The 17,022-nt window shown below is 38.7% G+C and overlaps 1 protein-coding gene across 17 annotated transcripts in view; it reads left to right on the top strand.

Annotated features, from left to right (window-relative positions):
- REPS1 (RALBP1 associated Eps domain containing 1) overlaps positions 1–17,022 on the top strand; it is a 33,938-nt gene that overhangs the window by 9,579 nt on the left and 7,337 nt on the right. For 3 of the 17 annotated variants that reach the window (XR_014562349.1, XM_083731628.1, XM_083731614.1), the window contains exons 4-13: positions 553–694; positions 5,012–5,139; positions 5,623–5,785; positions 6,316–6,379; positions 7,301–7,455; positions 8,399–8,535; positions 11,661–11,741; positions 13,410–13,497; positions 14,703–14,804; positions 15,894–15,966. Coding sequence is in view for 15 of the 17 variants with exons in the window: in XM_083731628.1 (XP_083587754.1) it covers positions 553–694; positions 5,012–5,139; positions 5,623–5,785; positions 6,316–6,379; positions 7,301–7,455; positions 8,399–8,535; positions 11,661–11,741; positions 13,410–13,497; positions 14,703–14,804; positions 15,894–15,966 (1,133 nt within the window). In the remaining 2 variants the exon portion in view is untranslated. The remainder of the gene's footprint in view (positions 1–552; positions 695–5,011; positions 5,140–5,622; positions 5,786–6,315; positions 6,380–7,300; positions 7,456–8,398; positions 8,536–11,660; positions 11,742–13,409; positions 13,498–14,702; positions 14,805–15,893; positions 15,967–17,022) is intronic. The other 14 variants (XR_014562348.1, XM_083731621.1, XM_083731617.1 and 11 more) reach the window with 9 other exon arrangements.

The raw sequence follows: 17,022 nt of genomic DNA, 5'->3' as shown, positions 1-17,022 counted from the left end.
AGAAGCAGCGAATCGTGACCTGTGCAGACGTGGGTTGCGTTCACTTCAGGATGTGAACGGGGCTCCGGAACAGATCCCGTTTGTATCCAGAGGTACCACTGTGTTGACTAACAATTTACCATGGCGTCCAAAGTCTGCAAGTAAGGCCTGTCTTTCTAAATCTCTTATTTGTTTCCTAGTAATAGGAGCTTTAGAAATAATGAAATGGTTTCACTTTTGGAGATGATATAACAAGCAGAAAGTGAAACCAGTGAATGATACAACTGGGTTCTGATCACATACCATGTAAAAATAAGTGGCAAAACCTAATATGGCTAAATTACAAGAACTGGGTATTCATGCTGTCCCTATTTATTTTCAAGATTCATTTGAATGCATGACAAGTTTTAATGTGCCCACTAAGTTTTATTATTTGCCTTGCCCTTGATCTTTTTGTTAGTATTAAAATCCCACCTGTTCTTAAGAAAGAATTTGTTCTTAAAGAAAGTGGTTTTTAGAAGATTGTTTTAGGTACATTGTATAACGGTTTTAAAACTTCCTTTGTTTTATTAGGAGTCCACATCTCCCGTTGTTTCACCGCAGCAATCTCCACCAACCTCTCCACACACATGGAGGAAGCACAGCCGCCATCCCAGCGGAGGAAATAATGAGCGACCAGGGCCTTTTTGGGCTCCCTTTAGTGAAGCACAAGCAGGTATAAATAAATGTCTTGTGTTACGCTTCAAGTGTTGCCTGAGATTGTGGATTTCTTAATATAGCCTAGTAGTGCCCCATGTATGAGGCAGGCCACTCTAGGGAGGTACAGACTTGAATCAGGGAGACAAAAGTAATCCTCTGGCCCACCTCAGTATGTCCTGATCAGTGACAAGAGCAGCTTCCTTTCACGCTAGTAAAAAGTCAACTAGGAATGTGCACCCTTGCCTTTTACCTACCATCTTGCCCCAGTACCACATCCCATCCTTTATTTTGGTCTAAAGAATCATTGGTACAATCCTGTTTTTTGAAAACTCTTAATTTCCATAAGATTTATCTTTGGGAGAATGCATCTGGCCCTGCAATATTATTTTGATCAGTTTTTGTTTGCTTTTGAGGGAGATACCTTAAGTGTTTCAGCTTCACACAAGACTGTTTTCTTTCTGGTCACTTGTGCACTAGAGGAGGCCCAAACATTTTATTGTGATAAGGAAATTCAGTAGTAAAAAGTTGCAAAGGCTTGTTAGAATATTTCAGGCAACAACAAGGACGGCATAAAATAGAATGTGTATTCTGTTTAATGGCGCTTCACATTAAAGCTTTGAACTGTGAATTCCATTGAAGAAGGCAATTTCAGGCTAACATTCTAAAGTTGGAATCTTAACCACATTTTTATAGCATCCAATGCTGTAGGTCACACATGATCTGTTTGGAGGAGACAAGCCCTAAGCCCAACTTCCCATGACTTAGCAGCAGCAGGACCAGGGGAAGAGTGAAGCAGCCACAGTTTTTGCTCTGTGTATCCGCCTGCTTGCTCACTTGTGGTTAACGATAATTTGACTTCATGTTACATGCTAGATGTGCTTATATGAACACTATTTGGTTTAGACAGTGACCAGAGGAGTAAGAGAGATGTTAAAATAGAGTGTAAACGCTATACTAAAAATAGCACACTATGTAGCGTTTTCAAAAATAGCTGAACCTTGAAAAAGAAAAGTAGCTAAGTGTTCAAAGCATTAGAAAATAAAGGGTATTTCAATAGACTTTTTAATGGAACCCAAATCAATAAAAACTACTTCTTAGACTGTTTTGTGATGTTGGACAATGTCAGGGAATATAGCACCACAGCCAAGAAGCACAAACTGACTAGCATCTAATGTGGTGAGCATCTTTGAGGAGGCCCAGAAGAAAACCAAACCTCCAAATAAAACTATTTTTGGTAGGCAGATACCAAGCAAGACCACGTACATTCTGCACTAAAAATAAATCTGCAACCTGCCTAAATTATGTACTGTTAGTAAGCAATTTTGTTTTATTTTGTGTATTTTTTGCACATTTTCTCTTTGCATTATTTTTATCCATATTTTCCTAGCCTGGGTATGGGCAAGTACATTGAAAACTTGCATCTAGCCTTCTAAAAAGCTTATTCTGTCACATTGTGTGCTTCCGAGTTTTCAGCAAATATTGCCCATACATTTTCGGGTCTAGCTTATGGGCACAAGAGCTGCATTTTATTTTATTTTTTTAAAAAAGGAGGTTGAACCTCTGTGCTTAGTACTATGTTTCATTAAATTATGTCATACTTATATCCCTCATACTGCTTCCATATTTGCCAACGTTAGTATAAGCCTTGGAGGCTTGATCACAATTGTTTCTTGATTTCTGCTTGAGAGTCCAGCTCTCCTGTTCCAAAGTATCTTTGCTCAGTTTTCCAGTCTTTGCATGCCTCACTTTTTATTTCAATTAGGCCTAAGTCTTAGGCAAGACCACCTTGAACTCTGATAACTTTATGGACAAATTTAATAATCCAGCTTTTTGTTGTTGACTGTTGTAGGATAATGAGGTTTTTATTTCTGCCAGAAAGTGTATATAGTTTCAGTCAGTTGCTATTTGGTTGTACTGAGAAAGCCATAAGTAGCAGACAGTTGAGAACTGCAGCTTGCTTGTGCTCCTGTTCAAATTCGCATTGAATAATTGTCGGGTTGATTTCTTACGGCAAGATTCAACTACTGGGTCCCATCGGCGCAAGCGCTGGGCAAGGACTCCTCCCGCACATATCCCCTGAAATTGACTTGGCACGGGGGTCAGGAGAACCTCTGGAACAGCACACAGCGAGAGCAGAGCAGAGTGGGAGATTGTTTCATCTGGCAAGCCAATGCTTGCCCTGACAGAACAGTCGCCTTATTGCAACATTGAATTCCCCATTTTAGGGTGATTTATCATTTGTGACATTCAAATTAGACAGTTTGGCAACGTGTTCTACAAATAATCTAGAAAGTTCAAAGAAAGGTATTTAAGGCAGCCAGAACAAGGCTATAAAGCATTCTAATAAAGTGTTCCTTGTTGGAAATAGAACTTCTGGGGCATACTGGGGCATCAGTTGTTAAGAGGGAACCAAAGGGCATTGCTTGTCTTGAGAGCTGGCAGTGAATCATGTCACCTCATCATTTGTCCATCGCTACTACTTCACCACTTGCTCCATCTGAACCGTCATTATTTCCATACTACTTAGATAAAAAGCCAGAGCTTTTTCAGGTGTGGGTGTGTTGGGGAATATTGTTTATACATAAACTACCCAGGCCCTACAGATCAGCAACCATGTCAAAGAGTTTCAGATCAGCTGTGGTGAAGAGAGAGAAAAGTTAGCAACAGCAGGGAAGCTGGACAGTAGTGACCATAAGGAAGACTACTGTTAGGCCATACTTGAAGTAGTAGGGGAAAAGGCTTTTTCTGAAGTAGTGTCCAGTTAGCAGCTGTTGCTGCTTTGCTACAGACTAGATCATTGATAAACAGAGACGTTTTGAAAAGAATGGACAAGGTCAACTGTCAAATTTTGAGGTAGCGCTTCAGCTTTATTAAATACTTTAAACAATCTAATTACTTCAATCTAGCGAGTTCATTTTCAAAAAGGTGTTATCATTAAATAGTCCAGTCTACCTCCCCCCCCCCGAAAAACTTCAGTAGAACAGGATTTACTTTTGTTAGATTTATTAATAGCACTCTTGTGAATTTAATAATAAAAACTGTTCCAATTCTTCCTGTGCTGGTTCTAAAGAGGAAAAGGAACTTCACATCTTTCCTTCCTCTACCAAAATAGACTCATATTTATTAAAGAGGGATTAATTTACCTTTGCACTGAAAAGCGTGACCTTTCCTACCAAAAGAATAGTAATCTGTAAGGTATTAATCTAGGAGAATTCTGCTTTTCAAAGCCTTTCCCCTATTAAAATAGTTTTGGTACTCTGTGTAAAGTCCTGCTAAGTATATGCATGAGAATGCTAAACTTTTACTTGTGATACACAGAGATTTAAGTTCCTGATTTTTTGATATACTACAGTTAGTATTTGTCATCCTTTTCTGGGAAGCGCACAAGAATTCCAAAGTGCAGTGCTCTTTTAGTGTGGTAGTGGCCTCCTGAATTAAGGAGCAGGCAACAATGCAGCATAGAACAAGAGGCAGACCATAGTCAGATTCCAGCTCCAATCTAGAATTGTGAAAATCCACTTTAGAGGTCTTTTATTGCATAAGCCATATATGATATTTGTTATATAAAAATTTTCTGTGATATCCTGTAGATATTGGTCTGTTACAGGGCATCATAGCCACACCATGGTTTGACCATTAGAACCATGCCTTTTGCTCAGTTGCTCATTCCTCAAATGCTTGTATCAAATTCCTTTCATCCTAGTGTGATGGCCAGTTTGTTGCATTCAGATCAGGCAAACAAGTTTGTCACATGGAGTAGTTTGTTTACTGAGTGAAAAGAAAACTTTGGTTTGTGATAACCCTAATTTACCTAATTAAGTTGCAACTTCAATGGGTTACCATAAACCAGGGAGTAAGAAGGGTAATGGGAGCATTTATACCTGATTCATTTCCCAGTTTACCAAGTCCTCGTTTGGCCTCATTGTCAGAATTAAATTATAGACCACAGACCAAAGGGATGCATAGGTTCCTGCATGGACCTTGTTCTGGGCTGGCGAATTGTTTGTTTTCCTAGGTAAAGGTAAAACCAACCACAGGATGGTTAAGTTCAACCAAAGGCGACTATGGGGTGTGGCGCTCATCTCACTTCAGGCTGAGGGAGCCAGTGTTTGTCCACAGACAGCTTTCCGGGTACTGCTTCTGTCCCCTGTTTTCCTAGGAACAGCACCCCACTCACATTAGTATCCCTCAGTTTTAGGAACATTTTGCACTGTGGCACTGCATTGAATCTAGAATCATGTGATCTCACAGAATTTGTCCCATGGTTCCTGGTTATGACTTTTCTTGAATAGACTGTGTGGCAGTCTTGAAATTGAACTGTTTTGGTTTTCAGGCTCCTGTAATACTGGTGATCCCATGTGGTCTGGCCATTCACCACCACCGCACCAAGAAAACTGGGTCAGTTTTGCTGATAACACACCAACCAGTACTATTTTAGCCATGCATCCTGCTTCTGTCCAGGTGTGACATTTTATTGGTATTCTTTTGATTTGCTTCATTCCAATTAATGTCAGTCATTTTCATATTGTCACCAAAGATTCATGCCGTGACTCTAAATGTGAGTGTGTTTAAGATCAGTCTCTGATCTATTCTTCTTTACATAAAATAACCTCTTTCACTGAAGATTCTTGATCAAGCAAACCTTTTAAGTTAACCTGCCAGCATATGCAAAACTAACTTTCAGCTTTTCTTTGTCCTTATAATTATTTTAAACTATTCTTTGCATAGTTTTCATAGCTTTGTGTTGCTTACATGAATGTTGCTACTTCTATCTGAAGTATATTTTCAAAATACTTTCTTTAGAATCCCATCTAACCAGCACAAACTGGAAGACTTCTAAAGCTACTTCAATAAATAACTTTCATTTCCTTTCTTAGGTCAATATACAAAATGGTAGGCTATTGATACATTTATATAATGCTGAAGAAAAATCTTTCCTTTCAGGACCAGACAACAGTCCGAACTGTAGCATCAGTTACTACAACAAATGAAATTCGTAGGCAATCAAGTAGTTATGATGATCCTTGGAAAATAACAGATGAACAAAGGCAATATTACATAAATCAGTTTAAAACCATTCAACCTGATCTAAACGGATATATTCCAGGTGAGTTCTTTTAAACACATAAGTTACAAGACTACATATTTTAGTTTCCTACTAGTAAAGACACTGGGTTGATTTCTAAGATTCTATAAGCAGAGTTGCATTCCTGGTTCTTGCTAATGGAAGGGAGAGGCAGGTTTTGTTGATTTCCCATGTGCCCTCCAAAATCTATTCCAGTGGGTCGAAAGATCCTCTGGAACAGTGAGGCAAGCAGTGTAAGGAATCCTCTAATTTATAGAATCCTCTGATTTATAGAAAGGAATCTTAGGCACCAACCTCATATTTTCTTGGATTTTATATACCATTTATATGCCATTATAGTTTTGTGATGAGTGCTACAATTATATTATTGCATACAGTATGATTCCAGATAATTTTTAAAACTAACGTTAGAAGATAGAAATCTCTTTAGAACCTCACTATTTTCAGTGTTTCTGCAATACACTTATATTTTTTTTGCTGCAATACACTTATAATCCTTCCAAGTTATAATTTTAGAATCAAAGTTAAACATCATTGTTTTAATATTTCAGGTTCTGCAGCTAAAGAATTTTTTACAAAATCAAAACTTCCTATTCTTGAACTTTCGCACATTTGGTAAGTGTGAAATATAGCTAGGTTGGGGAAGTTCCTTTGTTTCAAATCACATTTCTTTGGTTGTGGAGCTGAAATGCCTAGCATTTAAATTACCTTTCATAATTTACATTAAAACATATCCCCTGCACTGTCAGTGTAACATTTGCTGCAGTCCTATACATGCATACTTGGCAGGCGGTATCACTGAACTTATTTGCTTACATATGAGTAGATGTGTAGGCTTGAACAGTTAGAAGTTAAATCCTATTCCCATGCAGATCAAATAATAAACTTTCATCTGATTTAATTTTGAAATAAAGCTTACCTTTTGTTATATGGCTGTGTTATAAATTGCCATATTGCTGAATACCATATTGAAATAACATCATGATAAGTTTCAGCAAGGCAATATACCAGTGAACAGAAGGTGAACACTTAACAGCTTCCCAAGGGGTAGCTCAGCTGAACCGATACATTGCAGATACTTTGCATTCAAATATTTCGAATGATTCCTCATGTTTTACTTAAAAGGACATTTAAGAAGTCTAGGCTTAACCCATCTCTCCATAAACTCACTTTTCTTGTATAGAATAGCAGCCAAACATTTGATTCAGCAACATTGTATATAGTGTCTTTGATCCCATGTTGCTCGCTCTTTCTTTTTTGTAACAGAAGGTTCCCATTGGCTGAAATTTTTGCCAACTCCACCTTCCCCTCTAGTCCCTTGTGCCTACCACCCATGCTATTACCTATGGCACTCCAGTTTTCTGGAGCGGATATTCAGGAAGCATAGTGGACTGTAGTGGGAAGGTGAAAATGCTGAACATTGACCTCGTTTTAGAAGCAGAATGCCAGATTGTGTGGTGTGAGCTTAAAGCATTCTCAGTAAAAGTGAAGTTCAATAGAAACATTTAGAAGTAATACTTTCCCTCGCCTTTTCAGGGAGCTGTCGGATTTTGATAAAGATGGTGCATTAACACTGGATGAATTCTGTGCTGCTTTCCATCTAGTAGTTGCTAGGAAGAATGGCTATGACTTGCCTGAGAAACTGCCTGAAAGTTTAATGCCCAAACTGATTGATTTGGAGGACTCAGCAGGTATTTCCTTTCTTCTGTAGAGTTTTGTTCCTTTAAAACTACTGTTAAAAGTAGGATGTCATTAGGCAACATAAAATTTACAGTGTAAATTGTACTAATTTAAGGTTGACTCAAAGTAGATTCATTGAAATTAATGGACTTAAACTAGTCATGATCATTCATTTCAGTGGGTCTGCACTGAGTAAAAGTTAGTTGAGTACAACACAAAGGCCTGTTAATAAGGAAGCAATTTCTTATTCTTGGGGTGGTCACAATTGAAAATGTGGCGAGAGATGGTGAGAAAAGTTAGAATGGACTGAACTTGCAGTATGATGCCTCAAGCTAGCAACTACATTTTTGTAGCCAAGGACAGACAGCTCTATTTCTTTGGAAAGTAAACAGATTCAAGGGTGTTTGATCTTAGCAAACTCATGTACCCAAAAGCAATATATGAAATCCCTATGATTCCACAAATAAGTTAATAAAAACTATATTAATGTTCCTGTCTGAGACTTTAGTATGATTGCTGACATCTCAAGGGCTGCCCTTGAAGGTTGGGACCTTTTGGAATAGAATTTCCATGAGGGTCTATTACTAGAACAGACTCTAGCACCTCTCCCAACCTCTGTAGGAGAAGAGAGATAGGAACTTCTTCCAGTTTATAAATCCCGTTTTCAAGCTTGTGGTTTCTTATTTCAGTATCTGTGTCTTATTAATTTAAATTGCAAGAGTGTTGCTAGGAAAACCTTTTAAAATAGAATAGTGTTACATTCCTTGAGCCCTATAATTTTTAAATTATCACTGCTGCAGTGTATATATTTTGTAAGTGTGCATAGATAACCTTGCGTTACAAGCAAGCTTCTGTAATAAGTGAGATTGATACACAGAACAAATTATGGTTAGTAAAGCTTTGAATTGAAACCTAATTAAGACGTTAACACACAATTGTGCTTGACTTTCATAGTGGTTCCTGTTTCAGAAGCAGGGGATCAGTCTGGTGAGGTAGGTTATGCAAGTTCACCAGCAGAAGCACCTCCAAGCAAATCACCGTCAATGCCATCGCTAAATCAAACATGGCCCGAGCTGAATCAAAGCAGTGAGGTTAGCAAACAGTATCTTACTTTGAAAGTTTCTTATTTTAAAATCTAATGTATGACGCAATATGAACTAGATGCCACTGTGCCATAAAAGCTGGCTTATGTACCTCATTTTGAGTGTTCACTGCATAAACTGAGCAGAAATATATGGCCTTGATCCTAAGCCATAATACATAAGGGTATATTTTGAGATTGTCAGCAGGTGCTCAAACATTTAATTATTAATCTATACTTCCTCTTAATCATTAAAGGTGGACTGTTTCATCGGTGATATGCCCCTATTCAGCATTAGGCCTATTGTTACTTCGGTGGCATAATTTATTGACAGCAACATTGCCTGTGCAAAAGACCAAGATTGGAACAGGTCTTTCAGGACGATCTCAGGTTCTCCAAACTATCCTCCTGAATTTCCTGAAAACAGGCAAGTTTTGCACTGTCAAGATCTGTTGTAAGCCAGGCTGCTGTTTAAGCTGCGAGAAGTAAAACTACAGGGAGCCAGGCAGAGGCTCTTCTCAGTAGTAGCACCCACCCCATAGAATGCCCTCCCATCACATATTAAGGAGATGCGTTAACATTTAGGAGACTTGAGTAAAATCCACTAGGTAAGAAATACATATTCTAACAGCAGAAATATCAGTTACCATTTACTGTGCAATGCTGACTCAATTAAGCATAATTCTAGGGAAATTTTGATTCAAAGAAGGACCAAAAATTACGATTGATTTGCCTGGTATGCATAATTATGGCATTGCTTATTGCAAAGGGTAATAATTAACAATAACAGGTGAAATTTTTAAAGGCTTGTTCATGTGCAAGTTGAATCAGTGTAAAAATATTTCCAGTAACATTACAGTACAGTCTAATGTTCCTATATAAACTATTTCATTGTCCACTTAAAAAGGTGTAGCAGTTAATGACAAGAACTTATTAATTGTTACTCTACAAGTATCAGCAGTATCAGACAGGGTTAGGGCCTGAAAATGTAATACTGTACATACTGGAAGTCAGTACAATATCCAGAATCAGGGTCAACAAGGGATGATGATGAGTGACAGAAGTGGCCCCACAGGTAGTTCAAGCAACAGAGCTCCCCACTAGATTTCCCTTCTTAGGTAGGAAAGATTCTGGTTGTTGTTTTTTGGGTTCCTGATTTGATTGCCAGGTACTGACATAAGTCACAAGCAGGATGATGTTGTGGCATTTAGCAGCCACCAACAGAAAGCATTAAGATTTAAATCCCTGATACATCAGGCATTATCTTGGCTAGAATCTAAACAGCTGCTTAAGGTTCATTCCAATGAATTCTGCTGGACTGGTGGGAACTTCTAATCTCCATGCCATATCACAAACAGCCCACCTGCAGTATGGGGAACTGCTTTTGAGGAAACATGTCTAGTTATAATGGATTATTATATCTAATATTCATATTCTTAGGGTATGCAAGTTTTCATGAAGTGTGTTTTTCTAAATGGACCATAATATTTCTAGTTACAGATAGGTAGCCATGTTGGTCTGCCATAGTCAAAACAAAAAAATTCCTTGCAGTAGCACCTTAAAGACCAACTAAGTTAGTTCTTGGTATGAGCTTTCGTGTGCATGCACACTTCTTCAGATACACCTTCTCACCCCTTGCTTTTTCCTGTAAGACCTATTGCAGTCGTTAAGAGTCGTCAACAGGCTCATCACAGCTATCTGCCAATCACCCATTCCCACCACCCTTCTGAGTTATACCCCTCCCCACCTTCTCACTATATAGAAGGGTCTGGAAACTTCTGTTTCTGTGTATCTGAAGAAGTGTGCATGCACACAAAAGCTCATACCAAGAACTAACTTAGTTGGTCTTTAAGGTGCTACTGAAGGAATTTTTTTGCCATAATATTTCTGTATCTGGAAATATTATTTCTTATGATAGGAAGTTTTTGATTTTCAGAGCTAATCAATATGTATGGCAAATCAATGCGTATTAATTATTTCATGTGCCCCTTATACATTTTCCCAGCCACATGTGATCTGTTTATCCCTGAGCAGCTGTTTATAGATAAGTGGGCCCATATTACTGGGAAAAGATATAAAGACCACCTGAAAGAGGTTGCTGAAGTGTTTTGGTTTGACTAATAAGTTACTCACCATTCCACTAACGTGAGATACATTAACACTGATCTTCTACAACGTAATCTGCCTTTCAAATCCTAGATCAAATCTTAATTTCTTTGATGCCTGGTTATTGCTATTGTGTCCATGTCTTTTTTCCCCTTTTCTTAGCATGAAAAACTGACTTGGCAGTTGTGTATTATGCCAGAGCATGTCCTGTATCTTGTTGAAATGATTGCCAAGGTGGACTTCCCTGTTGATTTACCGAGTTTGAACTTCTAATCCTTAGCATTGTTTCAATTATAAATTAAATATTTCTACACTGGTATAAAATGTACTCCGATTAGAAACATTTTTGAGGATTGCTTCAGGGATTGCATTGGCAAGTTGTTGGCAATTTTGTAAATGTGTTATCTGTAGCTTTTATTCCTGATTCATTTTGAGGTGAAAATTAATACAAAATTCCAGGAAAAATTGGAGTACACAGGGTTGTATCGAAAGTAGCACTATGTGAATATTCCATCAGTGCAAGGATTTTTGTTTGTGCAATGAAACATTCTCCCCCATCCCTCCACCAACTCCCCCCCCCCCATTTCCCAACCTTCTGTTGAAATTTTTAGGGTGGCATGGGATGGGGAGGGGGGAGGGAATTCCCATTGCACAAGTGGAAATCATTGCACTGACATGGATATGTTAGCTAAATGCTGCCCATTGTAGTTACACATGCAGCATGATCAGACATTATAAGAGGTTTCCATTGTCAGTAGCTTGATTTTGTTGTTAAAACATATACACTTACTTTCACAGAAGGGAAATCTCTTGATTTGCTCATACCCTATGCAGTATTTGACAGTTAAATTCTTGGTAGCATTGAGAAGCCGAAAAGATGAAGCTCAAAATACATTTTTAAAAATGTGTGTGTTGACAGTTAATGCAAATAAAACAACTGCCATTGCAACCTCTGAACTACCTTAAATCTTCTCCAGGAAACCTTTACTCCATCTCTCATGCTGACTTGTCTCTCCTCTGTCTGTTCAGCAGTGGGAGACATTTAGCGAACGCTCCTCAAGCTCACAAACTCTGACCCAATTTGATTCTAACATTGCACCAGCTGATCCTGTAAGTCAATCACTTAGCTTGCTTGTTTGAAATTAATTTTATTAACTCTGAATTTTCATTAATTGTATCTTGCCTGTTAATGCATGATTCTACAAAGCTTGGTGGGAAATGGTGGCAGAAGTCATAAATTTTATCTGCTTTAAAATTTATTGGAGAAATCATATGTATGCAGTATGATTCAAGTTTAATTATAGAACATTTTATGAGTTCAAGAAATAAAATGCAGTCTGTTCATTTTTTTGAAGTATCTTCAGTGTACAGAGTGTGTTGAAATTCTTAATAATTATGGCTGTGACACTTTTTAGCTGCCTTGTGCTGAAAAACAGGATTGAAATTAAAAAATAAGTATGGTAACTTGCCAAAGACCAGTTTGAACAAGGACAGCCAAAGTCACATGCAGATCCAGTCCTTTCATCCCAAAGCCCACACATAAAGCCCTTTTTTATAGATACCATGTAATCGCATTTGCTAATCTTCATTTTTCTACTTCTCCTAAGTACATGTCACTGCTTTCATCAACACAACCACTGTCCTCTATGGACAACACCAAGGCAACAGGCGTTCCTTGTCTGTATAATGGCCCGTATCTGACAATTTGCCTAAGTCATATATACATCCTTCATTCTCCATAGTGTGGTGTTTCTCACAGTTTTTAATTTTAGGTCCTCTAACAAACATACTCTGCCCTCATGTACCCCATCCCACTGAGAGCCATGTATTAGGCATGTGATGGTGCATAATCTTCATTCACTGCTTTGTGAATGACTCCCACACTGCCAGAGCAAAGCACTAGAAAGGAACATCTCTGGCTCCTGTATATTCTCTTGCTGTCTGCAGTTTCCGTAGTTGGTAAGTTAAATCTGATGAGAGGAAAATCAGTGTGTGCTGTAGTGTCTCCCTCAGTAGAACTGCATTCTCCCATGTGACTTGTCATACTGTTTTAGAAACACGGTACTAAAGGCACAGACTTTTTTCTTTGCGGGTGCAAAAGCTGAGCAGTAGGTAATGCGGGGTGGGCTGTGAAGCATCTTGGCAGGTGGCATGCAGCAAGTGGGTGGGATGATAGCTTTTGTAGATCCATAGATTTTCATGGAGGGCCAGAAGTGAAGTGCTGTTGCACTTGCATCCTGCTTGCCAGTTTTTTATGGACATCTGGCTGGCCATAGTGCGAGTAGGATGATGGACCTTTGGCTTGATCCAGCAGAATCTTAACCAGCCCTGTGTTACACGTACTGCTGTACAACTGAAGCAGTGTGCAGCACACTGTGGTCTAGCTGCCACTGTGCCGTGACTATATACTTTCATATATACTTCACCGTGTAAATTGCTACAAATTAAGGCACATGAGCTCCTGAACAACTTATTTAGAAACACATATAACCTTGTGCAAGCAGAATATTGTGTGCAAACTGCTTAAAGTGTTTGTTTAATGGGCAGCCAGTAAGCTTTGCTCCAGTGATGATTTGCCCAATGCAGATAAGCAAATGATAGGCTTCCATGTACTTTGCTAGTGAAAGAGCTGTCATGTACTGTTTTGAGTATCACAACAAAGTTGCAACAGAGTTTGTTTTAGTATTCAAGCTTTTTAATGAAACTTTTGATTAAGCTATCAACTTTAGACCAATTAATTCTACTAAGCTAAGTTCAATTTATACCTCTTTGTTTTAGGATACTGCTATTGTTCATCCTGTTCCTATTAGAATGACTCCAAGCAAAATTCATTTGCAAGAAATGGAACTTAAAAGAACTGGAAATGGTAAGTTGTTAGGTGGTGCCTTTAGAACAACCTCTACATAGCTAAACATTAATTTTCACAAACATAATTAGTTATTGAAAACCTATCAAACAATGTATTCATTTTTGTATCCATTGATATTGTCACTATGGGGTTCTTGAAGCAATTAATAGTTTTATCCTATTCAGTTATTTCACTGTCACATTCACATGAAATGCTAAACCAAGAAACAAGCCATTCACTAGCCACATTTAATTGTGTGAATGAGGCTAGGGCTCATCAGCTCCCCCAGCTTCTTCTCCCCATGGTATGGCCATGAGGAGATCAGAAGGTTCAGTTTCTGGTTTTGACTATCTGCAATTTGTTACATCGGAATTGGGAAAAACTAGCTTGTTGAAACAAACCATCTCCAATCCATGGTTTGTGAATCTGGCTTTCATAGTCAAAATTAAGCACAGTATAGGGACCCCACTGGAGGAGGAAAAGGGAGCAGGTTGTTGACAGGAACAAGGCTTGTTCATGTGCATCTGAACCAGGCCACACTTTTCTAGCCTGATTTAGCTTGCACATTTGTTGAGAAGCTAAAATTGCATTGGCATTGAGTAGCGCTCTATATAGAAGTGGCAGTATAAAAATACTGTAAGACAATGCAGATAACAACAAGTACATGGATTGAGGGCGCTTGAATAAAAAAAATGTAATTGTGGCTTCTTATGCCATTTTTCTATAATACAGACTTTTAAACCCCTACAAATAATAAACTTGAATGATTTTATGTTGCATTTGAGCAGTTTTGATGTTCTTAAAATTATTGTCTTGTATTTTAATTTTGTGTATTATTTATTCTTTTGTAAGCCACTCAAAAGCATGTTTTGATGAGTGGCCATTAATCTAGTAATAAAATAAAAAATGTTTTTTCTTTCTCTAAAAGGAACAGATATCCTGTTCATGTAATTTGGCTTTTCAGTCTTCCCTTCCCTTTGCATTCCCCCAAAATCTGTTCCTGGGGATTGGTGTGTGATATGATGCACATGGAGAGGGAAGTTGATATCCAAATATACACATGTGTGGCCAGAAATGCAAGTTATGATCTTAGTTGTTCAAAATTTTTAATTTTTACATATTACTACGGTGTCAGACTTTGAACATTAGGTGAAATTTGCCATAAGAAGAGAGGTAGACTAACTTATTGTTACTAATTAAATATATACTTTATTCCTTTTTAGATCACACAAATCCCACGAGTCCTTTACTTGTAAAGTCACCTGATCTTGTAGAAGAAAGTAAAATGAGTTCATCTGCAAAATTTGTAGGAGGAAATACAGTTGGCAAGTATCAATGTTTTCTTTCCTAGTAGGGTCTCAGCCTGTTTCATTTCACTGCAAATAGTTACCGCATTTTTCGCTCTATAGGGCGCACCAGACCATAGGGCGCACCTAGTTTTTGGGGGAGGGATAAAGGGGGAAAAAATTCCCCCCCCCACAGCCCCAAAGAGCAAAGAAGCCAAGACAGCCAGCAGGATCCATCCTGTCTTGGCTTCCTCTTTAGCAACGCACAACCTCTCCAGCTGGGAGAGGCTGCGCGCGACTTCTTTTTTAGCCGTGGGGCTGGGGCGGGGGAAGCCCGAGCTTCCCCCGACCCCAGCCCCCAGAACAGGTCTGGGACCAGCGGCAAGCGCTGCGGATAGCTGCCCGAAGCCCAGGGAACTCCCATCACGCTCCAAAGGCTTGCGGATAGCTTCCTGACCCCTCTCGCTCTCCAGGCTTCAGCGAAAGCCTGCATTTGCTCCATAGGATGCACACACATTTCCCTTTCATTTTTGGAGAGGAAAAAGTGTGTCCTATAGAGCGAAAAATATGGTAAATGACTGTAACCCAATACCAAGTTCAAGATTTGGGGAAATAGTACATTCAGCAGCTACTCTGTCCATCTATGTGCAGTGGAAAACCATTTAAAATGCACATATATTTTGTGTTTGAAAAAGGATGTGAAGCATCCTTCAGAGTTGGGGATTGAGGAATCTTATTCTTTAACACACTAGCCACTCTAATGCCCTCTTAGACCTCTTTACACATACTTTAAGGATTGTGTCTGGTAGCTGCTAGCCAGTTGGAATCCATGCAGACCTATATAATTTCTCAGATCTTGAGTCAAAGTGGTGGAAATAGTAAAGTAGGTATTGTTGATTATTCCAGAGTAAAGGGATATGATCTAATATATGTGAAGAGGCCAGATCCATTGTAGGAAGATTCTGGTATGGAAATTGGTTTGGCTTATCAATTTTGTGTCACTTGTGACCAATATACCTTATTTATAGAAAAGTCACTTGTAAGTTTTATTCTGTAATATTATTCTGTGGAATAATCAAAACATGATTAATCAACAAGCAATGTATGATTTTCTTTTTCTTATATCAGCAGATGGTTACAGCAGCTCAGATTCCTTTACTTCTGACCCAGAACATATTGGAAGCACTGTAACAAGACAACGGTAATTAGATGCTTAATTATGAATGATGTTACAGTAGCAACTCCTTTCCAAGGGTAAAGTACCCATCTCCTACTCCACAATTTGTCCCCTCAGACACACAGCCTGGTAATCTCTAAAAGAAAATCATAATTCTAGAAGGAGTCAATTTCCTGATTGGTCTTTTTGTGTGTGTTTGTGTTGACATAAGAGCTGCTGCGTCACTTCCTAAGTCAGGCATGCCCAAACTTGGCTCTCCAGATGTTTTGGGACTACAACTGCCATCATCGCTAGCTAACAGGACCAGTGGTCAGGGATGATAAGAATTGTAGTCCCAAATCATCTGGAGGGCCAAGTTTGGGTATGCCTGTCCTAAGTGTTTATTTGGTGGTATAGCAGTCTATAGGTTTAACAAGCACTTAGTGTTAAAACACTCACAGAAAAGTGCACTGAGATCCAGAATAAAACGGGTGCAGGGTGGTGCTTCAGTGATGGTCTCATTCAGTGGTGGTGTTCTGTTATACATAATTATTGACTACAATGCCTCTTGACACAACTGTTTTTGTCTTGTGTCTTTTCCTGGCTCCAAGAATATATTCTCAAAGAATTTAAGCACTCCTGCAAGCTGTATTCACTTACCACCATTGTTTAACTGTCTATTTGTCAGTCATAGAATAAGATTTCCTTTCCTCCATTCTGCAGCCTGAAGTGAGGATGGGCAACATAAAGCCCTCAGGTCAGATCCATGATCCATAGGGTGCTATTAGAACATTGGAAATATGTGTGTGTGCTGTTTAGCAAACTTCTAGTTTCCAGCATTGTGATGCAAACCTGTAAATTGCAAGGGCAGTGGAGCTGAGTTTTCCAGAATGCAGAAAGATCTAATGATATAAAACTATTTCCCGGTATTGCCACATGTACACATTCTTAAGTATTTATACAAGGATGACTATATTCTTTCTATTCTTTTGGTGAAAAAGGAGCTTGTCTCATTTTAGAGTAGAAATTGTTCTCTGGAAACAATAGGCTATCCATTTTCAAGCTGGTTTGATAGATCCATGCAGAAAACAGGCCCTATAA

The sequence above is a fragment of the Podarcis gaigeae genome, assembly GCF_964106915.1.
Source record: "Podarcis gaigeae genome assembly, chromosome: 3".
In the NCBI taxonomy this organism is placed as follows: domain Eukaryota; kingdom Metazoa; phylum Chordata; class Lepidosauria; order Squamata; family Lacertidae; genus Podarcis; species Podarcis gaigeae.
Note: the sequence above shows the minus strand (reverse complement) of the source record. Positions and strands in the feature narration are given on the sequence as shown.